General features: G+C 35.4%; 1 protein-coding gene across 2 annotated transcripts in view; it reads right to left on the reverse strand.

Annotated features, from left to right (window-relative positions):
* The window catches only part of Spata16 (spermatogenesis associated 16), a 232,536-nt gene that overhangs the window by 33,604 nt on the left and 174,090 nt on the right, over positions 1-24,842 (reverse strand). For both annotated transcript variants that reach the window (XM_004834609.3, XM_087186515.1), the window contains one exon: positions 12,033-12,180. In XM_004834609.3, the coding sequence (XP_004834666.1) occupies positions 12,033-12,180 (148 nt within the window). The remainder of the gene's footprint in view (positions 1-12,032; positions 12,181-24,842) is intronic.

Below are 24,842 nucleotides of genomic sequence, written 5' to 3' on the forward strand. Positions count from 1 at the left end.
ATTGAAAGTCAAACAGCTGGATGCTGAGGATCATAGCTATAACAACCAATGAACACACGTTATAGAAACATGAAAACATCAATAAATAGAAGATAACTACCCTCTATCCAGGAAAGTACAACAAATGCTTGAGAGTTCTCAGAACGCAGTAATTTTTAGGCACTATAAATGCAGATTGCAGTATTAGATGCTTCTTTAGTTCATGTTTGCTTTACAAAATATCTTTTACAAAGGATGACTCACTTTCCATAAACAATGTAAAAATGTAATTTCTGTGTTTTGATTTAAAAATGTGAAATTTTTCTTTACTTTAAAAATTTATAGAAGATTATCACAGACATAGCATGTGTTTTTGAGCCAATACAATTTTGCCCAAGTATTAATGAGGAGAGTTTACCAGTTTTCCTGGATGGTGTGAAAGGCAACTGAGTCAGCTTTGAGATTGTGTTTCCTGATGTAGCACTATTGCCATTAAGCTAGATCCCTGAGGACTATTACAGATAACATGAAGACTTTAAGAGGTTGTCCTCTCCTCGACCCTGAATATTTGTTGAAGAAAAAAGGTGACCAATAGTAATACTGGCAGTGATGAATGGACTAAAAAGTCAGTATTTATCATGAGAGCTTATTTAATATAGAAATGCTTATAAAATATAAATATTTTCTCTTTCTTTTGATTCTATACATTTTATCCTATGAGTATTTGACCCATTATTAAGCTTCTAAGTGAAATGTTAAAACATGAGAAGTCTCTAAGATACATACTGTTAAATTAGAAGAAAAATATTTGAAGTATAATTTTTCTTCCATTTGTATGCAGAGCAAATTGCAGTTGTATGAACATCTAGCCTAGCAGGTGGTCTACGACCCAAAATGACAACATACTTACCAGATGTTGAATCTCATGTAACATTAATTTGAGTGCTAATTGTTCTCAATTTTGTGCTTATAAACCTCTACCTACATCTGAAAAGCCTTGTGCTTCTGATGGATAATTCATTTAAAAAATATCTCTTTTGCTCCTGTCAAGAAAACTTGGGAGGAATAAGTCCTTTAATGCCTTCCTTTACAATTCATCACATTTGGAAATGAAATTTAGATGACTATGGCTGAATTTAGTATTAAAAAGTCAGTTTTCAGGTATGACATGGTTCTAAGCTTTTAGTCATTAGTAAAGTAGAAGCTTTAAAAAATAGTATCAAAGGCAGATTATGTAGGTTACATTTCTTACAAAAACATAATCTTTCCAGTTCACCTCTCCCCATAAAAGATGTCTAGTTCTTATCAAAAGAGGTTAGATTTCCTTTAATATTTTATTGTACCTTGAAGCCTGGAATTGACTAGTTTTCGAATTATTCAAGTTCTTCAATCTCTGCACTATTGGCCCCCTCTTTAAAAAAAATCACCTTCCTAGAGTTCAGTTGTTTTCTCCTGCTCTCTCTCTCTCTTCCTCTCCCTCTGTCTCTTTCTGTGCCTCTCTTCCTCTCGTATACATACCATTTCCTATTTCCTCTTGCTGCCTTCTCAGTATCCAAAACTGTCTCTTTTCATACATATACTCTTGGGAATTTCTGTATTTCTGAGGTTTCTGCTATTATTTCTAACTAAAACATTGAACATCAAAGATATAGTCCCATATGCAAATTTTCACTAAGCTTAAACACACATTTCCTAATATCTACGGGCTCTTACTGTTTGTTCATCATTCCAAAAGTTACCTCAAATAGAGCAAATTTATTCCTCACAAGTGATTTTTATACTGTCTACAATTTCCCTTTTCCTTTATGTTCAGTAGCATGTTATGTATTGGACAGACATTCTTCACTCAATTATGCTGGCTTAAAAATTTGAAGTCATTGTTGACTTGTCTTTGTGTTTGTTCCTTGACATGTAGTGAGTCTCAAAAACTAATTAAATCTGCCCATTGCAATTCATCCCATACCAACTCCTTTCTTTGCATCATCATTGCTATCGTCTTGGTCAGATTTCTCCTTACACAACATCTGAATTGCAGAAAGAACTTCCCAACCATAGGAATTCTAAGTATTGTTTTATGCCAGTATCTCCCCGTGACCAGATGAACATTTTTGGAATATCACCCCTAATTGTCACATCCTTCAGGAACTTGGTGACTTCTCCTCAGGCACTCAGATCTTTCAGCTGTGTGCATCTTCTTCACAGTCCTTACTTTTCATGTTGTTTTTTTCTAGTATAATCAGTTGTCATCACTTCTGTTGATTTCACTAAGCTGCACCAGCCTATGTTTATCCTATCTCTGAACTTTTGTGATTTTTTTCTCAGAAACACCCACTTTTCCTCCCATTTTTCCTTTATTCACTTTATTCCTGCCTCCCAAATGTGCCTACATTATATTCCACCTTGTCCATGAGGAGTTTGCTGAATGTTTCAGTTTTCCCTCTTCAAATTCTTTTTTCTTTTTCGTACCGGGGATTGAACTTGGGACCTTTCACTTGAAAGGCAGGCAGTGGAATCTCTTCAAATTCTTAAAAACCACCCAGACTATTCACTCCAGAGTTAATCTCCCTTTTCACAGGGATCATTGTCTTAACTCCTCAACAAATTTTAATCTTCTCGAAGATCAAGAAGATCAAGTTAGATTTAAAAGAAAAAAATTTCTTCTAGAAAAGATCATATCTCCAAGTTATGTTCATGTCCCAGGCCTCCATCAGGTTCCCAATTCATATTTAAATTGAATCTAGAAACAAACTTCCCAATCTCAAATATTTAATGATCCAAATGAGAGTAAAACAACAACAAAATCAAAACTAATAAATGTGCACAGCTCCTGACATATGATTTATTTTCTATCACTAAGTTAACTTAGAAATTTTTGTCAATAGCCTTTGTTCTGCATTTTACTTAAACCCTAAACGGATTCTGTCCACATTATGAAAGGCGAGTGAAATAAAATAATCTGCCCTGGGAAACAGTGGAGCAAAACCTCAAATGAACACAGTAGTTTTGGTGGGATGGAATAATTAGTTTCATAGACAGGTTGTACCCCTGCTTCAGCTTGCTTTCTGAAAAAAAGATGTAAACTCTTAGTCACAAAAGAAGATTCTATTGATGGAGTCTGGTTTAGTGAAACCATTGACAGCACCAGAAAAGCATCTGCAAAAACATGAAATATTGACTGTAGATGAACAGATTCATCTATATGTGGGGGGTAGCTGTATTAGTTATGAAGTTAAATATCCATACAATAAAATTTGAGCTCTCTACAAGTAAATTATGAAATATAAATATCATTATCATCAGTATTTTCTGTTGGACATCCAATTATAATCTCAGCCAACAGATTGTGAATGAACATTTCAAAGCAATTTTTTTTGGGGGGGTACTGGGGATCGAACTCAGAACATTGCACTTGCAAGGCAAGTGCTGGAACCACTGAGCTAAATCCCAAGCCTACAAAGCAATTTTTTAAGAAAGAAAAGTCATAGAAAGTTTGAAACTTAGAAGTACGCAAATTTATTAGTGTTCTAGCATTCTACCTTCCTGCAACTTTTTTTTCCCTCTCTATTTTCTGGTGTCCGTGTCATTTCCCTGCCCTTTGTCCATAACAAAATGTTCTGACATTTTAGGCTACAGCAAAATCTCGTTTCTAAAGGTCCCAATTGTTCAGTGTGAGATCGGACCATGTAAGTTTTATATGGCTTCTTTTTACTGATCAGTTTCAGAGTTTAGCCTCCTGGATAATGCCAACACTTTGTCATTACCTCTTTCTCAGTCATTTCTGAGTTTTATCTTGTACTCTTTTTAATGCCAATACATCTTTCTTGGAAGTTATCCACAAATTCACATCAGCAAGAAAATAGCAAAAGGCAGCAACTTTGTAGCTAAGTTATCATTATTGCTCTCCTTCATAAATAATGCTTTCTACTTGAAAAAACATAGATAGAACATCTTGATTTTTACATGTGATGCATGAGAAAGCTATACGTATAATGAATCTCCATGTAAAAAATTATATGTTCCCTTTGACCTTCATTATAATGTCAGAGTTATAGATGCAAGTGGAAAAATTGATTTCCATTCTTAAGAATCCTCACTTCTACTTCAGACTTCTGGTATTTCTTTGAGACCAATTTTGTATATTAAAGTTTCTTTTCATAACCCATATAAAAACTCAGAAAGACAAATAATTCTGCAGGATTTTTTTATATACAGTTCATTTCTATTTCATTTAGATTTCTTATTGATTCCAAAATGTGATGTTTAATCAACTGTATTGGATCTTTATTCTGGGTTTTATTACATTAAAGTTCCCTAATTCCATCCTCACAAAAAAGATTTGAGACAATACAAATACTGCTATTCCCTTCAATACTTATTAGACTTCCTATTGGTGAAATAGCACAATGTTTATATCATTCCAATAAGCTCTTTTATTGCACTACATAAGAGTTGGAATAATCATTGGTTTGTTGGCTACGTAACATGCATATCCCTCTGCCTCCTTTTATCTTTGTGGAGAATTTTCTCTATCCCCCTCCTATGAGACCCAGTTGACCTAAGAGTCCATGGCATTCTGTTGACTCTATTTATTGGCTCAACCATAAGAATATGGTGCAAGTTGGGCCAATGTGAAAGAGAATTGTGTGGAAGAGACACACACTGTTCTCAGGGGCAGTGTGATTTGAGATCTGTAATGATATTTTGCTGTTTGCCGTGACATTTAAGAACCCGAAAGCACTTGAGAGCACAGTACAAGTAGTAGGGCACCAGGTAAGCCTTCAGAATAAAACTATGAAAATAGAGCAATAAGAGATGCTGAGCTGTCCTTGAAGACAGCCCCATCTGTGGACATTTCATTTATGTAAATCATTGAGTTCTACCCTTCCTCCTATCATTTGAGCTATGCTCCCTACCATTTGAAATCAAAGATTCTTTATGGGGGGGTTAATTAGTAGTTCAGTATATCTACAAATAATATGAGCTCTTTAAAATATTAGAGTTGATGTGTAAAACATAAAGGTAATTCATGTAGAATTTCTGGGAATAATGTTCTCTTTATTCAGGAAAAACAACAGGTTCAGAATTGAGAATTATTAATTTTTACAGCTAGTGTGAAGGTAGCAAAATTAAATATATCTTGATGATGCCATTTTATGATATTATTAGATTATTACTGATTTAAATTTATCCAGGTAGAAGTGTAAAATGATGTGGCCAAAATGGAAAATGATACGGCCATTACTACAAAATTTTGTTCAGTTATTCCATTTCTGTGTATATACCCAAAATAACTGAAAGCAGGGGCTAAAACATATTTGCATACCCAAGTTCCCAGCAGCATTATTCACAGTAGCCACAAGGTGGAAGCAACTCCAGTTTCCAATGGTAAATGAGAAGAGTGTGTATATATTCACGGTGGGTACTATTTGTATATGGACAAATACTATGTGATTCTACTTCTATGAGGTACCTAGAGCAGTCAATTTCATAGCGATAGAAAGTAGAAGGATAGTTTCAGGGGCTGGGGAAGGGAGGGAATGTGGCCGAATTAGTGCTTAATCATTTCAGTTGGGGAAGATGAAAAAGTTCTGGAGGCATCACCCTAGTGATGGTGGTGCACAGCAGTGAGAATACATTGGATGCCACTGAACTGTATACTTAAAATTGTCTAAAATGGTACATTTCATGTTAGGTATATTTTATCACAAGAAAACTAAAGTACCATAGACATTAAATTCATGGTAGTGAACACCTCTGGAGGAGAGGAGGGAGATTAGGATCAGGAAAACCTTGAGAATTTCAATTATACTTTTAAAGTTAAGGTGGGAATTATGTAAGTGTTCCTTATGTTATTCTTTACATTTATGAATACATTTGAAAGATTATGACATGAAAAAATAGAAGCTTCTGATTCTTGTAATACCAGGACAATTCAGGCCAACTCTCCTTCTGAAGACAGCTGAAACCTCTAGAAGAAATATGAAAAACAGATCTTTCTAAAAGCACCAAAGAAATAACCTGATGGTGAAGAATTATTCTCAGAGATGTGAGGAAAGATACTGAATGCGGTGAAATTTGGTGTTGCTGTTTCCTAGAGCATTTTCTGATCTGAGACAAATGGCTCTGAAGTTGAACAATGTGGAGACTAGGACCTGCACCTCAGCCATGGAGGTGAGCTGGAGGCGGGAGGCTACGCCAGCCTCACTGCCAGTGATCTCACTGACCAAGGCTCAGATGTGAAACCAGCCTTAACTTTCTGTCATAAATAGAACTGTTTGGGAATGTTTATTCTTTTTGCTAATTGCTAGTAAAGAGGTTCAGTAACATTTCGTTCAGGATTGTTGCATCTATGGGCATGAGATTGACCTTAATTACTGACAGTGGCCTTAATCACTGGTAGTGAGACTGGCTTACTCACTTCCCAGTCCTCTCAGTTGCTGGGGTGGAGAATTTATTCTCCACTAACCTCCAGTCCATAGCTATTAGTTGAGCTGAGCATTGTTTAATGCATTCTGATATTTCCCAATGAGATTCTTTCTTAAAAGAAAACAAGTAAAAGGAAAACAAAACAAAACCAAAAAACAATAAATTGGAGAGGGCTCTATTTTAGCTGTAAAGTGCAATGATTATCTGTGGACTGCAAGGTCATCAAGAAACAATCCTATCCTTTAGGTAGAGATTAACTGTGAGCCAACTATTTCAGGAGAAATAAACAGAACTCATATGCTGCATATGCAAATCTAGATAAATAGATTTTAAAAGTTATAACAGTATAAAATAAAAATTCTAATTGTGGCAAAATTGACTTTAAAACATTTAATTTAAAATTGAGAAAGTAGAGATTTTTTTGTATGATTATGAATTCAGTCTTCAGGGATTTGAATGCTCAGCTGCATGATTTGTTACACAACAGTGGCTGATGATGAAATGTAGTATCACAGAGTACCCACATTAGACAGCATTGAAAAGGGATTCAGGTTAACATTTGAGTGTTTACCTCACCACTCCCATGCTTGTTTGGAAATGGTCTATGGGCTTTGCTACACAGATTGGGGTAACTGGTGATGGTTAATTATCGAGAAACTGGAAAGGCTACAATTTTGATACCGGAGGGGCTCATCTATCCATGAGGGATATACATCTGGATATGCAACTTTCGGGAGTGCATCCGGAGAACATAGAGTGGGAAAGGTATCTTTGAGGGACACTACCGTGTGTGTGTTTATGTGTGTATGCACTTTCAAGATTTTGCTGAGCATTATGGACATAACACCCATAAAACTCTCTGCTTCTGGCCATTTCAACTGCTCCTTCTTACACCTACCCACTGGATGCTCTTCAAAGACTGCAATAAATAGTTACATTACTTCTACTTATTTTTGGACTATTGATTGATATTTCTTTAGCAATAATCTTGATTGCATTTGGGTGGATTCCATAAGAAAACATAGAGTAGAAGCCTTCAGAGTTCCAAGGAGGTTCAGGGGAGAAAAAGCTGGACACCAGGGGCAAACAGTGCTATAATCTGCTACTGCAAAGGACAAGTGAACTGCTAGATACTGCTGTATCTACTCCCATTAGATACAGTAATGCCAGTATGGCACATTATACACTGAGAAGACCAACATTTTAATGCTTTAAGAGCAGAGATTTCCGTCCCATATGTGAGGGGCTTTTTTTTTTTTTTTTTTTTTTTTTAAGAGGGAATGATTCTCTGATTTTACAAAGAGTTCTGTGGTACAAATATGAGCTGATTTATCATCTTTATAACTAACCTGGCTGTAACACTTTTCTAATAATACTGGGGATGCTGGCTCTTTCATTCTATAAATTTTCCATTTGAGATAGCTAGTTACAAAGAGGAAAACTCTTGATCACGATGAAATCATATAATTTAGAGAAAAAAGAACAAAATGAAGAATTTTAACTTCAGGGTGTAGAGAACATAAGAATGTATTATTCTCACTATTAAATGATGACTGAACAAGAACAAGGTTATAAATTTCAGTGAAAAACAATTTTTAAAGGTCTATTTTTAAAACAATATATTATTCCTCTGAACATACATATTTACTCTTGGGAGTTAAATTTCATTGGAAAGACAAAATATGACTCTATCCACCTAAGTTTTAAAGTAATTAATATCTGATCTAGAAAACTTTCCTATTAAACATTGCTAAGTACAGATCCATTACTGAATATTTATTTATTTAGCAAATAAATCTTGATGTTTTCATCAAGAGGAGATGGAATCTGCTTATTGTATTACTTTATTATTATTATTAAAATACAACCATACAAGAATAAGAACTATGCAGAATTGCATTATTTCATTGGAATATATGAATAAAAATCACAAGCAAAATCTTTATAAATGAAAACATAATAATTCTGTGGCTGGTGAATTATTATTTGTTTTATATACTCTGACTACTCTGCATGAATCAAAGTAGATTTTTCCTTAAATAAGAAAAATGGATAGCTGTAACATAAAAAAGTCAATTATTTTTTTCTCCATGAAGCATATAATACAATACAGCTCTATTATAATATGACTTTAATATTTTGGTGAGTCTCACCACATCCCTGAAACAGAAAACAATGCACAGCATGTTCCTAAGCATATAAAATCCAAAATGTCCTATAAGATAAATTTGAATTTCAACCCTCACTCATCAGTCTTATAGAAATCATAAAGGCAATCTTAGTAACTGTCATTTGAGGATGAGTGGGTCTTATGATGAAATCATTTTATAGCTAATTTCTAATTTGGTTGGCTCATTTCCATAAAAAATTTAAAAACTCTGATCTAAATTTCAAAATGAACTATTTTTAATTTTTCCCTTTGACATGTGTTTTTCGTGCAGAAATCCCTGACAGAGGTAACTGTGAACTGTGGGCTGGCTAGCGAGGACACACAGCCTGGGGGCGCTGCTCCCTGCTCACCACCACCACCCTTCCAGCCGCAGCTGGGCTTGTGGCATGATCATGTGACCAGCATGCACTCGGTCCTCACAAAGCTGGCTGAAGGTGACCTGGAGCTGGGCAGAGTTTCTGAGTTGGAAGTTTGTTTGCCAGCCTCCACTGGCAGAATTAAATGTGGTAGCCTCCAAATTTTAATGATAGCAGCTACTTCTTCAGTGAAACTTTGATAGGCAAATTCCTCACCCAAGATATTTGAGATATATGACCTTCTACTATTGGGGGTTTATGTGCTTTGAATAAATTAGACATTCTAGACATTAGGCCTCCATTTCCCTTGTTGCAATGAAAACTTCATAATTTTCTTTCTTTCTTTTCTTTCTCTCTCCCCACCCCCCTTCCTCCCTCCCTCCCTCCCTTCCTTTCTTCTGTGTTATACTGGCAATTTAATTCAGGATCAGCTCTATTTGTATTTTTAAATTTTGAGACAGGATTTTTCTAAGTCGCTAAGTTGTGAAGCCTGGGCTTCATCTTGCAATCTGCCTGCCCCAGCCTCCCGGGGTCCTGGAATTGCAGGCATGGCCCACCTTGCCCTGCTTCAGAACTGTATTTTATTTCCTGTGAAGTATCAGTATCTCTCCTGAAATAATTATCTTTCAGTGGCTGGATGCAAAGGTGTTTCAGAGAGCATTCATCTGGAGCTGTCTACAAACAGGTGAACATGAGGTAGAAGAGTACACGTACAAACCCTAGGTTCTAAGCGTTTTTGAGGATGCAGTTGATTGCACAGGGAGGCGTGTTCAGTCATTAGAACTGAGTGAGCAGAACTCATGCACACTTTACATGAATAGAGCATCTTATGCTTGCACACATCGCCTGTATTATTGCACAGTACTCTGGATGCACGAATATTTGTTACGTAAACTACAAATGTGATAAAAGCAGAATCCTGATTTTGGGGAAGTGCCAAGAAAACAGTGACTCTTGTAGTTCTCATCTCCTTTTATAACTCACTTCTCCAATGAAACTTTGATAGGTAAATTCCTTATCCAAGATGTTCCCTGTGGGAGAGATATCCAGATGATAAAGAAAACACTTGACCTTCCCTCTTCCCATGCTCTGCACCCTCACTCACTTCCAAGTGCCCGAGGGAAAAGAAGCCAAACCTCTAAAACTGTGCATAGAACTAGTAAGGGCTTTTTCACCTTCATCCCAGAAAGTGGTTTTGGGGAAAATCCTTTGATTCTTTACAACAGAGACAAATAATGTCACCATGTCAATAGCTTGGTGCCAAAGCACTGTTCAGATAGAGAAAACAACTTTACCAGTTCCAGTGAAATTTAAATTCTGGACTGCTTTCTCTACTTCCTGTTCTCCCTCCAGAAGCTGTGTCTTTTCATCTAGGTTCTAATGTCGCACTGTCATACTCTAGCAATTACTAATTATAGCATAATAGAAATAATAATTAGTAACTTATAATTATCTTTTCTTCCAAAGTATAAGATCCTTTAGCATGAATTGTCTTGCCAGCAGATAATAATTCATTTTGATAACAGGTTTGATGGATTTACATGAGACACGAGTCTGGCTCATTAATGTTATTATTGTTTTAAAAACTCTGAGTAGCAGTAATGCTTCCTAAGCATTAATTAATCATCATGACTTCTCTTTGAAGTGGGTTAAATATAACTAGACTTACTCTATCAGAAGAGAAATTGGCAAACTAGTGATCTCAATGAACTCCTTCATTACCAATGGATCTGAGAGTAGAAATGGAAATGGCTGAACTGGACTTATTTTGTGGATGATGCTACTAGTGAGCGCCCTTTCAAAAAAAACAAAAAACAAAACCAACCTTAAATATTCCTAACAAAATAATAATAAATCGTAGCAATTAAGGAATTTTTATCTACTTTCTTCTAAATTGTCCAAGCTAAGGAAATTGTCATCAGTGGTCATTATAACATGCACTATAACTTGTGTTCTTCTCTTTTCTTTTCTCTGTACTCAAATTCCCCTTGAATCTTAGAGATTTATTATTCTCCACTAGCTAGATTTATTTAGTTTCTTCCCCCTGAAGAACATCTTGAGACATGGTGGAGGAAAATAAGACTCCATAAGAGCTAAATTTAATGCTTCTGTCACATGGAGACAGTGCAGCTGTATGGCAAGGACATGGGTTCAAATCCATGTCCAATCTGCTGTGTATCTTTGAGAAAGCGCTTTGTCTTCTCCTGTAACTATGTTTTTTCTAAGGCAAATCCCTTTGCCTTAGGACCAGGGTTTAGCTCAGTGGCACCATGCCTGCCTTGCAAGAACAAGGTCCTGAGTTAGGTCCCTGGTACCAAAAAAAAAAAAAAAAAAAAAAAAAATAAAATAAAAAAAAAGAAATCACTTTGTCTCATAAATTATAGGAGTAACAAGACATAAATAATAAGTGGAGTACCTGATACTTTAAAAGTGATTATTTATAGAGGATGTTATTAATCCTATAAATCAATGACTCAGCTCCTTAAGATTGGAATAAAAGGAATGGAAGTACCTTAATAAAAGGCTGTGGAATTAGGTGTGTGCATTTAGATCTTTTTCTTAAGATGATAGTCATTGTGTAGCTGATCATTTAATTACTTCTAAAGACAAAAAGAAAGAAGAAGGATATCAGTGTGTGTCCTCCATGATGCACTTGGTATCTAGATCTCATTTGGATACCAGCGATTCAAAATTATTAGGAAAGAGAGAGTTTTGAGGGGTGAGCTAAGTGGTGGAAGGGAAGTAGAAATAGTGGCATTGAGAAGAAAATCCATCTTCAGGCCATTGCTAGTGTACTGATAAAGGACATCGAGAGAGGTGACATTTACCACAAGTCTTTCGTTCATAATTTGTTTGAAGCCTTAGATTCCTAGGTTTTATCCCTTTGCTTTTAAAATATAGAAATGTGAAGGTACAAGGAATATTGTACATCTAAGGCCAATTCTACTTAAAACCCTAAAAATAGCTTCCCATTTCAACTGGTCAGATTAAAATAACACAACACTAAAACAGAAACAACAAAAAAATCAGTCACAAAGGGCCTGTATTTGTTTCAAGGGAAGTAAAGTATCAGCTGATAACTTATAGGCCTTGAATCTTACCTGTGTAGATGTACTCCGCATATGCAGGATGAGATTTTGTGAACACCTCTTTTACTTTTTCTATTTTATCAGCACTTATTTTTGTTGCAAATGGTGTGTACATAACTGAGAAAGATTCTGTTCTGGTGATGGCTTCTTCAATCATGGCCTGAGAGGAAGCAAACAACTTACTTGCCATCAATAACAATATATATGACTTTTTGAGAATGAAAACACAAACCCATAATTACCTTTATGGATGATTTGAAAATCCATATACTGTACTGCAAAGATAACATATTTTTGTTTTAAATATTCATTAGAACAAAATTGTAATTAGTTCTGGAAATACTATTTTATATTAAATACATTTAAATGAGGAAAGTTTGTAAACAGGCACCTCTACATTGAGCTTATTTTGAGATAAAAATATAAATTCTATTTTTCAAGGTGTGATGTTGTTTACTTGATTTGAAAAACCAAATTCTAAGTCCAATGTTATAATTGACTTACTGATTAACAAATTAACACACTGGTGAGAAATTTATGCAAAAATTGTTTTCCTTAAGAAAAACCCGTTGAACTTTCTGAATTTAAGTATTTTCTATAAAAATCATGGCAACCCTAGGAAATCTTTTTGGAATAAGAGCCTTTCTCCAGCTTCTCTTCAGATCACAAGAAACAGTTAAGATGGTTTCAGCTTTTTAAGAATTTTTAAAAAATTGTACTAGGTCATGTATCTTTCTTGGTAAAACCCTGCCATCGACCCGAGCTTCCTGTTTTAAATAGGACCATCGATTGCTATTTGTAACAGACCACAAAGAAAGTTATGCAAAGTTTTGAAAGGAATTTATTCTTTTCTAAAACTCTCCCTTCTAAGAAGAATTGGATGTTGAATTAAGTATGTCTATACTTATCTGGTTTTTCTGAAAATAGCATAAAATCATGTTATTTAAAAGCCTGTATATTTATAAGAATAAAAATTTTCCCTGACAACTAAGAGTACCAACAACCCATCAGAAAAAAAAGTAGTAGATTTGAGTTTTTTAATAGAGGAAAAAAATACTTAACAGACAACAATTTATATTATTATCAGCATAGTATTTTGCAATCATTTCTTGTTGAGGTAAAAAGCAAAGAGGAGTTGATTTTAAATTGAATAGCCTAACTTATTCTTCTTTATTTCTCAGTGACTTTAAATGGACTCGATGATTATGTTATCTATAAAAAGATCTTTATAAGCATTTTGTGGATTCAAAGGGTTCTCCTTTCTCTGACACTAGCATTAGAAAATCATGTAAAATTAATGCAGAGCAAATTTCTAAATGAATTTCAATAGTTTCTTTCTTCTCTCTTCCCTCTTCCTTCCTATCTTCCTCCTCCACCTCTTCCTCCTCCTTCTTCTCCTCTTTATTTTTCCATGGTACTGGGGATTGAACCTAGGGCCTTTATGCCGAACTACATCCCAGGCCCTGAATCTCATTAAGTGAATAAATTGCCAAGGTTGCACTAGAACTGATCATCCTGCCTCAGCCTCCCAGAGAGCTGGGACTATAGAGGTGCACCACTATGTCTAGCATCAATGAGTTTCTGAAGCACTGAATGAGAACTTACATTGCCTACTACACTGTCCTTTCCAAGTTCAAGGAATTGAAAGGGAATGAAGAATAGAGTTGCGAGGCCAAACGCAGAGCCAACACTGAGACAGAGTTAGCAATGGGCTGCAAGTTTGTAGTGGGATCTGACTGCTGAGGCTGGATGCCAACTTTGGAAGGCTAACAAGAACAATACAGGCAGCAAGTCTGGAATTCAGAGATGCAGATTAAAAACTCACACATAGTGTTTAGCACCAGGTACCAGTCCTTCACCAAAAATAAATATCCTTCATATGGAGTAGAAGAAGCAACTCTTCTAGTGTGGTGCTTACACATGTTCACTGTTGGAACCAGTCATGGGATGGCTTGTCCAGAGGAAGCAAGTGGAGTGGTGAGCCAAAGAGAAAGCCTCATCCACACCTTAGTTTTAAGGTCAAGATCTGACTTTGCTCTAAAATCTTTAAGCTACGGGTTCTTGTACTCACTTGTTAGGGCTGCCATGAAAGAGTACCACAAACCGAGTCGCTTAAGCAACAGGAATTTATTTTCTCATCGTTTTGGAGGCTAGAAGTCCAAGATCAACATTGTCTACAGAGTTGGTTTCTTCTGATACTCCATCCCTGGCAGATGAGCAGCTGTCTTTTCCCTGTGTTTTCACATGGCCTTTCCTCCGTGTATTTCTATGTCCTAACGCCTCTTCTTCTAAAGACGCCAGTTATATTGGGGTAGAGCCTATCATAAAGACCTCATTATAACTTGATTACCTTTTAAAAGACCCTGTCTCCAAATATGGTCTTATTCTGAGGCATAGAGAGTTAGTACTTTAGTGTACATATTTGGAGGGGAGGAGACCTAGTTTCACCCTCATAACGGTGTGTAACACCTCAAAAGATTTTCTGGTGGTCTCTCTGAATCTCTCAGTGGAGAGCATTTTGTCTTAGATTCTAGATACAAAGGTTACTGGTGGTATTTAATCCTCCAGCTTGCCTTCAGAAAGACATTAACTGTATCCCTGTCAGGCCAGGCTGGGAGAAAGCACTCTCTCCGTCCCAATTCTTTTCCAACTGCTGGCAGCTGAGGTGACTGCTGGAACTGCAGCTTTGCTAAGCTATCTCCCAGCAGGGATGGCAGGACTCATGCTCAAGAGCCTGCACCACTATTTTGCAAGTGGTAGAAGTGTGGTTTTCACATGGCAGCTTGATCAGCTTGTTGAAAGCTCTGTACTCTTTCTTGGCTTAATGCTCAGGCAGTACATTCCGGCCTTCACAGAGCTTTCCACTCAGGAAAACATATGCTGGAGAGTTGGCTCCCTCTCTCCCCTGAGAGCCAGTAGTGATGGTTCTTTTGTGGTTTTTTCTCTCCATCTTGAAGATGTGTAAGGAAGTAAGTGAGTAGTGTGCACATGTAATGTGTGAATAAAAATTGAATTCTCCATGGAGATGATTTCTCAAAGGAAATTATTATAGTCCCAAGAAGAAATATCATAGGCAAAAAGAGATTACAGAATACCCTTGTACCAGATCTGGAAAAAAAATCCAATGTTTCTGTCTTTTTTCTTGTTTTTTTCCTAGAGATAGTTTTGAGTCTTTGAACTTGTCTCACATTGCTCTTGTAAAGGAATAGAATAATATTATATATTTTTCACCATTGTTGATACATGATCGAATAGCTTAGTAATGAAACAATCTAGGAAAAATGTAATCTCTGGATTCTATTAAAATACTGGATTTTTTGACTATATAGGTTTAGAGACAAAAATATCAAATTTTTATTTTGTGATGATAGTAATTTGGTAACTTAAATTTATTTTTTAATGGATGTAAAAAAGCAGAAAAGTTTCCATAATTAATGAGATACCATGTGATGCTTCTTCAGTTTAAAGTTATGTGTTGCCTCAAATCTTCATCAGTTCTTTATAATAAAATCATTCAATATTCTTTCTTCTAGCTTTTTTTTTTTTTGGTACCAGGGATCGAACTCGGGACCTTGCACTTGCGAGGCAGGTGGCGGAACCACTAAGGTAAATCCCTGGCCCTCTTCTAGCTTTTTAAAGATATTCAGTACAAAATCATAATAATGCACTAGAATTTCTTATTTTTATCTAACTGCAGCTTAGTATTCATTGACCAAACTTTCCCCACCCTATCTGCAAGTTTCTTTGCTACTCTCTTAGCTTTTAGTAACCAAAAGTAGAATGTACTTTCGATTTCTATGAGATAAACTTTATATTCCAGACATGAGTAAGGTCATGTAGCACTTGTCTTTCTGTACCTGGCTTATTTCACTTAACATAATAATCTCTAGCTTCATACATATTTTTATAAAAAGACGGGATTTTATATGTACTTTTAAATTTTATAGAATTTACAATTAGTCTCTTTTATTTCACTTTCTGTTTTGAAAATTGTAACTTTATTTTCTGGGTACGTGATAGGGGTTTTCTAGACTCCTGTGCTTGTTATAGCCCTGGGTCGATGGAGTATGGGTAGAAGAGATATTAACTTTTTCTATCTATGGCCTAGAAACCCTACTTAGTATGATCCATTTTCTTTCCCTATCAGCTGCTTGAAGAAAGAGGACTCCCAGGATGTGAGGAAAGATGGAACTACATAATGGAAGCTGTATGGGCTCCCAAGTTGCTGATTGTAGGAGAGTAGATGTCTTAAATTACTTCCTCATCGCTGAGACACAAAGCTGACACTCCTTTAAAGGAGAAAAGGTTTATTTTGGCTCACAACTGTAGAGGTTTCAGTCCATAGTTGGCTGGCTCTAAGGCAAGGCAGCATGGTAGAAGGGTGTGGCATAGGAGGAACAGTTCATGATAAGGCAGCAGGAAGCAGAAAGGGGGAGAGAGAGAGAGAGAGAGAGAGAGAGAGAGAGAGAGAGAGAGAGAGAGGGGAATCCATAAGAGATAGACCCAGGCCACACTCTCAGTGACCCACCTCTCCTGACCCGATCCCATCTCTTAATAGCAAGTTAGCTATTACCCCTTATAATCCACTCATCTCCCCAAAACCTCACCTATGAGCCCATGAAGCTTTGGGGATAGATCTAGATATAAGCCTTAACAGGAGGAGAACCAACCAGAGATATCTGCTACATTGTGAACTCCAGTGTGACTGAGAAATCAAATTTTAGTCTTTTAAATTACTGAAATTTTGGAGTTGTGTATTACATCAATTAGTCTATCCTAATACATAAATGATAATAAATGGGAATTTATCCATTTTTATCTACTAAGCCTTACATATTATATAAAAAAAGAAAAAAACATGGTGATAAATGCTTTTATATGTGCTATTTCCTTTAATCCTCATAAAATCCGTTCAGGTAAGTGGATGCTAGTGATTCAATATTATTTATGGTTGTGTGTTTTTATTTTCAGTGTAAATGTTATTAAGTTCAAAGAAAATTTACTTTACTTGAAACTGTAACTGATTGAGATGGATGCCTTTGGTCTTTAGTGACTAGTGTAACTCTGCAATTATATTAATAATGATAAAATGTTGAATGATGGCTATAATTTAGTAGAAAATGGGAGGATAAATTTTGTAAGCAATGTTTTTCAAGTTTATCCCTATAAATATATATTGCTTTAATTCAGAAGATCTGTTTCTTGAGATTTAGAATTAACCTGAAAAGCAGAATTTTCTAAATACCTTGTGAATTACTGTCTCTTCCTGTATCTAACTATCTAACTATGAGACTTTACATTCACTGCATCATTTATGCAGTTGTCAGAACTGATATTTTTCTGATTTTATTAATATGATAGTATATGATAATAAAATGTGCAATAATGGATTGCTTGTCCCTGCCTCAGTGGTTACATTTTAATGCTAAAATATTAGTTTGTCTTTACAGGAGATTTTTTATGAAACAACATTCATAAGTTTATACTTTTCTGATATAAGGGAGTATTTGCAGCTTCACCAGTATGTCAGCTCAGTGATATGAAAGTTATAGATATCTTCACGAATTTTAAGTTAGATATTTAAGTTTTACTAAATCACTAAAGATTATGTGATCAGGTTATTTGTACCAAGGTAAACAGATTCATATATAGCTTTTAAAATTCTTTATTTTGCAATTCTTCCTGTTTAAAAGTAGTCATAATAAATCTTAATTCACCTTAAATTCTAGAGTGTTTTGATTTATTATAATTTTGCAGTGTGAGTGCTATAGATTTTAGAATATGTATGTGTATCCACATATAAATATATATCCACATATATCCACATATAAATTTGTACGTATCAGTGTCTACCCTAATGAGTATGGTTAGGATTAGGGTTAGAGATTTGGCTATATATGACATTTCCATTAAAACCTAAAATTTTCCCAGCATTACATTTTAAATCATTGTAATTTATAGCAAAATTTTACTCCATGTTCTTTCAACACAGAACTGAAGAGATGGAAGGTGTCTAAGATATCATTTCATAACCATTAGACTTTATAATTAAGGAAATTGAGGCTTTGTGAGTTCTGGTGACTCATCTGAGGTCACAAAATTAGAGATAGAAGCAAAAGGAGAGGTTAAGTTTTGTAAGGCAATATTTTCTCCTAATCTGAACAATTTTTCATATTTCTGTTAGATTGTAACTTCCTGGAAGAAAAAGATCAAACATTAATTTCTTTTTCTTTTTCTATTGTATCTCATTCCTGTCTCCAAGGACAACTAGAATTTCACTCTAACACTAACAGGAACAAATGAACCATATTAAATCATAACCAGATCAAGATCCTCTGCAAAACAATACTAACATAAAATAGAACATTCATCATTTACACTTGGTGCCTACAAGTCAGATTTTTTTTTTGTTTTTATTTTTCATTAGTACATGTTTGCATTATATTCTTGTGAGGAATTGTCCATCGGTTTCTCATTAGATTTAGATAGCTACCAACTTGCATGCCCATCTCAAAGAGAAAAGTTTTCAAAAATTAAATGAAAAGCTTCTTGGTAGGGGAGCTTGAATTCTAATATTCTTACATTGGGTTAGCTTATTCAGTGCCAAAGTACATATAATTTATAAATAGAATTTAAATTATGTTCTTGTTCTAAAGACCCTGAATAATTTTCAACTTGCACATTAGAGAAACACCAGCTGATAGAAACTCAGAGTTACAAGTGTGGGTTTCAGCAACCTCCAGACTCTTTAGGATGCCACAGAGCTTTTATTCCTGATGATTTAAAATGAATCACCAAAAAGTATTACAGAAAAAAATAGCTACCTTACCTGCAATTATTTCATAAGGACAATTGGGTATTACTAATGAGCTGGAGCCTCTATGTTTAATGATAAATGTCAGCTGAGCTTGGGAACTTTTGTTGTGTGTTATATCTCTACACTTCATTTAGTTATATGAAATTAGGGATTTCTGTCCTTAACTGTGTCTTTTTTTTTTGGTACCAGGGATTGAACTTGGGACCTTGTGCTTGCTGAGGCAGGAGGCGGAACCACTGAGCTAAATCCTCGGCCCATAACTGTGTCTTTTTAAAAAGTATATTTCTTGACTGGTGGTTTTTTTTCCCTCCATTAACTTTATTGGTACATTTTAGGTATAAAATACAGTTACATTCATCATTGGGATATTGTACCATTACATAAGTCTCTTGGTTCTTATTTTTTTTTTCCCCTTCCCTTGCCCTCCCCCCTTCACCCCCTCCCCCCTTCCCTATTTGCAAAGACCTTGTTTCCATTTTTTTCCTCTTCTCATATTTTTTCCTTTCCCTTTTTTCCCTTCCCCTGCCCCTCCCAATTCTCCTGCTCTTTTAGACCTTTTCTTCCTGTTACACAATATCAGTAATACATTTTTTAAATTACAATATTAAGATCTAGGAGACATCACCACAGATTTTACAGAATTTAAAAGGATATCAAAAGCATATTAAAAAAATCTTTTCTGAAATAAATTTGACAACTTTTAAGAAGTACCTTGGAAGGAAAATTAGTGAAACTAACTCTGGAGGAAATATAAAATTTGAATAGCACCTATTAAAGAAAGTATATTCCTAGCTTGAAAACCTACCTATATGACAACAGCAGGCTCATAAACATTTTAACTGATAAATTATGTCAAACAATTAAAGCAGAAAAAAGAAGGAACACTTCTCCCCTCATTTTAGGAACTCAACATTGTGCTAATCATAAAACTGGATAAAGATAATAAAAGAAAAAAGTATGAACATAGATAGAAATTTGTTTAACAAAACAAACTCTTAGAAGTCAGATCTAGCAGCATGTAGAAAGTGGTTTTGTTATAGGGATGGCAGTGTTGATTCAGCATTGGAAGATCCACCCCCAAAAGTAATCATTTTAACAGAGGAAAGGAGAAAGCCATATGATCCTGTCACTATTTGGAGAAAGAGTATTGGACTAAATTCTACAGCTGTTCATGGTAAAAGCTATCAGGAGACTAGAAGTAGAACAGAACCTTCTCAACAGATCAAAGACATGTACTCCATACTTCCAACAAAAACTCCTTCTATGAATGGAGACGATACAATGCTTTCTCCCTAAAGTGGGGAACAAGGGCCTATATGCCTACTCTTCATCTGTCCATTAGACTTTGAAACATAGATCTAAACCAAAATAGTCTGGCAATAAAATGACACAAGTAGGATAGGATTGGCATGGCAGAAGCAAAATCTTTATATGTAGATGAAATGATCATCTACAGAGAAAATACTAAGACATCTCTAGGAGCCCCAGGAATTTGTACTTGAATTTAGCAGGATTAGAAAACACAAGGTATATATAAAAATTCAGGTCTGTGTATACTTGCTATAAATGAAGAACTGGATATTGAAATTTTAAAGTTATGTAGGAGTACAAAGGACCCAGAAAAGCCAAAAACAAAAACAAAAACAGTGTTGTAAGACGTTTAGCACTCAATTTTAAGACTTCTTCTAAAGCTACAGTAATCAAGGCAGTGTTGGTGTAAGGAAAGACATATAGACCATTTGAATAAAACAGAGAATCTAGAAATAGAACCACACATATATGGTCCACTGAGTTATGAAAGATTATTTAACATTAGCATTTTATAGAATATAAACTCGATTCAAGAACAGAGGAAGAGATAGTGTCTTCAGCAAATGGCACTAGAACACCTGGTATCCGTATATAAAAAATTAACTTCAACCCTTTTTTTCCATACATGAAAATAACTTGAAGGATCTATGAACCTAAATAAGAAAGCCTAAAAGTGTAAAACTTTAAGAAGAAATTATAAGGGAAATATTTATGAATTCAGGGTAGGCAAGAACTACGTAGGATACAAAAAACATGATGTATAAAAGAAAAAAATTGATGAGATTCCATCAAAATTTAGAACTTTAAATGACATCATTAAAATGAAAAGTAGTCCTTAAACAGACCACATTTACAATGCATATAACCTATGAGCAGAATATATAAAGAATTCTTAGAGCTCATTAATAGACAACCCAATTAAAATGTAGACATAAGAAGATGATAAATAGCCAGTGTAGCACAAGGAACGGTGTGCAATCAGAAAAATACTAATCAGTACAATAATAAGATTGAATTAAACACTCACTAGGGAGATGAAGTCAAAAGTTTTAAAAGCCTTGTCATGACTTTTTCTTTTTGTTGGATTCTCCCCCTTTACATTAAATTTGTCACGACCAATGGATTCATTCTGCTGGGTTTCCTGGGGTTGTGATCCTCATTGCCTTTTCCTAGGGTATTGTCTAAAATTTTTTGGAGTGCCAGTTTGGTACTCATGAAGTTCCTGAGGTGCTCTTTATCATGAAAGTATCTTATTTTTCCATCAATTTTGAAAGATAGTTTTGCAGGGTACATCAATCTGGGTTGGAGGCTGTTTTCCTTTAGGGCTTGAAATACATCACCCCAAGTTCTTGCCTTGAGGGTTTGCATTGAGAAGTCTGCTGTGATTCTGATGGGCTTTCCTTTGTATGTGATTTGTTTCTTTTCTCTCACTGCTTGTAGAATTTTGTTCTTCTGTTGGATTTCTGGAATCCTGACTATTATATGCCTATTTGTAGATTTTTTTTGATTAAGGTTAGCTGCAGTCCTATATGCCTCACTTATCTGTATGTCAAGTTCTTTTCCCCTCCTTGGGAAGTTTTCTGCCATCACTTCTGTGAAGAGTTTTTTATGTCATCTGCACTCTCTCCTCTTTCTTCATTGACTCCAATCAGTCTTATGTTATTCTTCTTTGCATTGTCTAGCAGCTGCTGGATTGATTTCTCATGTTCCCTTACAATTTTAAAGCAATTTTTCTTTTCTTCCTCACTAATTGCAATCTTATGTTCTATATGTGAAATTCTATCCTCACATTGGTTTGTTCTGCTGCGCAGACTTTCGATTCAGTTTTTAATCTCTTGGAAATCTGTTTGTATCTGTTTTATGGATTCCATTTATTTCCTATGTTGGGATTCCATCATGTTCCTCAGATCCTCTATTTTTTTATCTGTGTCCTCTCTAGATTTATTAATCATGTCTTGCACCATGAGCAAAATCTTTGCTGTTATCTGAGTAATTATTTCTGATGTCATTTTTCCCAGATCCTCTTTTGTTGCCAGTTCAGAGTCCAGGTTGTTGAGTATCAGAGTGTTCTATCTCGTTTCCCTTTGGGGTTGCTGTAGGTGATCTGGAAGTCTGTTTTTGAGGCTTGTTTATGTGTCTTCTCATTTCCACGGTGGCGGGGGGGGGTGTGCTTCTGGCACCCATGTGGCTCACCTTCTGTGCCCTAGGAGCTTGGGATGGCAGCAGGGGAGCTTCCTTGTGGGTGCTGGGACCTGCTCACCTTCTTGGCCCTAGGAGCCTGGGATGGCAGCAAGGGAGCTTCCTTCCGGGTGCTGGGATCAGCTGAGCTTCCTTGACTGGTCTTTTTGAGATGAAGATACAGCTTGCCAGTGTACTCAGCCAAACAATGGCAGGGTCAGGTGACCTGAATCCCAAAACTTGTACTGCCTTTTCTACTTAGGACCTGTTTTACCTCTTGGTCTACTGCATGAATTGACTTTCAGTGAATAGGCCAGGGATATCCTTGAAGAAATGTGTATTGGAGAAGTTGAAAGGAAATGAAGATATTTAACCTGGAGGCAAGACTTAGGTTCATGGACTAAGTTTTTGTCATCAAAGAGCAATGTGCTCTTGGGCTTTGCCTATGTGTGCTTCCTTTAGCTTATAGATAAATCTACAAAAATCATTTATTAATTAAATGAGTGTTGATTGTGCTTTGGTTAAGTGCTGTAGATAAAACATCATGTTAATTTATTAAAATAACATGGAAAACAGGCATTGTTATCCCAATTTACAAATGAGGAAAACTCAATCTTTATAACATGTTATTCTACAACGTGGTATGGTTCATACAACTACTTCATGATAGAGCTGGGATTCCAAACCTTTTTTTTTAATATCTCAGTCAGAGACCCATCCCCTGAACCATTAAGTTATGCAGACTTACTCATAAATGGGGTCTAAATCTTGTGGAACATTATGATAAGATTCTGTGTTTACGAAGAATTCTTGTACAGAGTTCTAGAGGACAGAAGTAGAATCCTTGGCAAGGGGAAGAAATTTCTAGTACAGCCTTTCAACAAGAAAATAGTACATCTTGGAAGTTGCTTCCCATGGAAGAGCAGATTTGGTGGCATACAGATCAAGGAGGGATGACTGTCCACCTGGAATCCAGTAAGAAGGATTTTTTTTTTTTAGATTTAAAGTTTTTAATAGCCACTAAATTTGGCACCTTTTTTTTTTCTTACACTTTAAGAAATACCTCAGTTAGACATGGGGTGTCCAATTATAACCATTTAACTAAGGAAGGATGATTCTATCATGCAAGTATTGCTCATTTTGTCTTTGGTGTGCTCTAAACTCCTCAAAATTTCTTTTCTCCCTCAAGTTGCAGCTTTGTCTGGCAACCAGACACTTTTTATTCTTTCTCATTTGCCTGAAGTTAATCCCCTCCTCCTGGAGGACCTTATATTTTATTTTATTTTATTTTATTTTTTTTGGTACCAGAGATTGAACTCAGGTCCTTGCGCTTGCAAGGCAAGCGATGGAACCACTGAGGTAAATCCCCGGCCCGGACCTTATATTTTAAAAGGCAACAATTTCTGAGAAGATGATGCTTGGGGTAGGTACACTTCTATATGTGTAAGACTTTTCATCATGTCACCATCAAAATGTCTCAGAGGGGATAATTGTATCTGTGAGCAATGCAATAGATTTGTCAAAAATATATATTTGTATATATGTACATTTCACATGTTTCTATGTGTTCTGCAACAACAAGAACAAACCATGACTTTAAGTGATATTAAACAAAATGAAGTAAAGCGCTATGTTCAAGAAACATGCCAGTATAATAATCTAAGTTTTCTATGTCCAGCCCCTGGTTATATCCTTGATTTGTTTCATATTATGAGTGTTATAGCAGGCCAACCTCCACTTGATGAAGAATGAAAGGTGAAGGAAATGAAGACCTGCATACTAATTATGGTACTTCATATCTCTTTAGATTTGGGTTTAAAATAATCCATCCAGGGTTTCTTGGAGTTTATTGTCCCTCATAGGTAGTTGACTCCTAGTTTAAACTGTGCTACATATAGTATCACCTCTGATTTCTTGGATAAAAGTAGGTTAACTTAACAGTTACTTTATGATCCTGGGGAAAGGTAAATCATGTCACACATTAAAGGCAGACATTTGAAATGCTAGGATATCACTATTAGGAAGAACAAAAATTATTATGGGTAAGAAAATTATTCAACTTAGGTATAGGTAGAATAGGCAGCCTTCAGAAATTAGTGAGAAAATGAAATAATATGAATTCAAAAAAGAAGAAAATTTATTTTTAATTGACGTGCAATACTGCTGAGAGGATGGCTGAACATAAATAAAAACATTAGAAGCTTTTAGCTTTACAGATTGTTTTATACTTTGGTGAACACAGCTTAAAAAAATTTCGTACTTTCATTGAGTAGTTATTCTACATCTCCAAAAGCTAAAATCAGTGACCTTAATTTCTCTGCAAGCTTGTAAATCAATAACCCATAAACATCTATGGGAAATAGAAAACATAACCATAAAAACGCCAAATTTGGTTTTGCTCATAACAATTTTTGATTTTCAGAGGCAAACAAAAACAAAGACGGGATCAAAATGTTTATAAATTTAAACTGGAAGGCAAAGTCTTTATGTAAACAAAACAACCTATGGCAACCTAC

Source organism: Heterocephalus glaber, unplaced genomic scaffold (assembly GCF_053883595.1).
Source record: "Heterocephalus glaber isolate CG9 unplaced genomic scaffold, H.glaber_assembly_v1.0 deba00001504, whole genome shotgun sequence".
Taxonomy (NCBI): Eukaryota; Metazoa; Chordata; class Mammalia; order Rodentia; family Bathyergidae; genus Heterocephalus; species Heterocephalus glaber.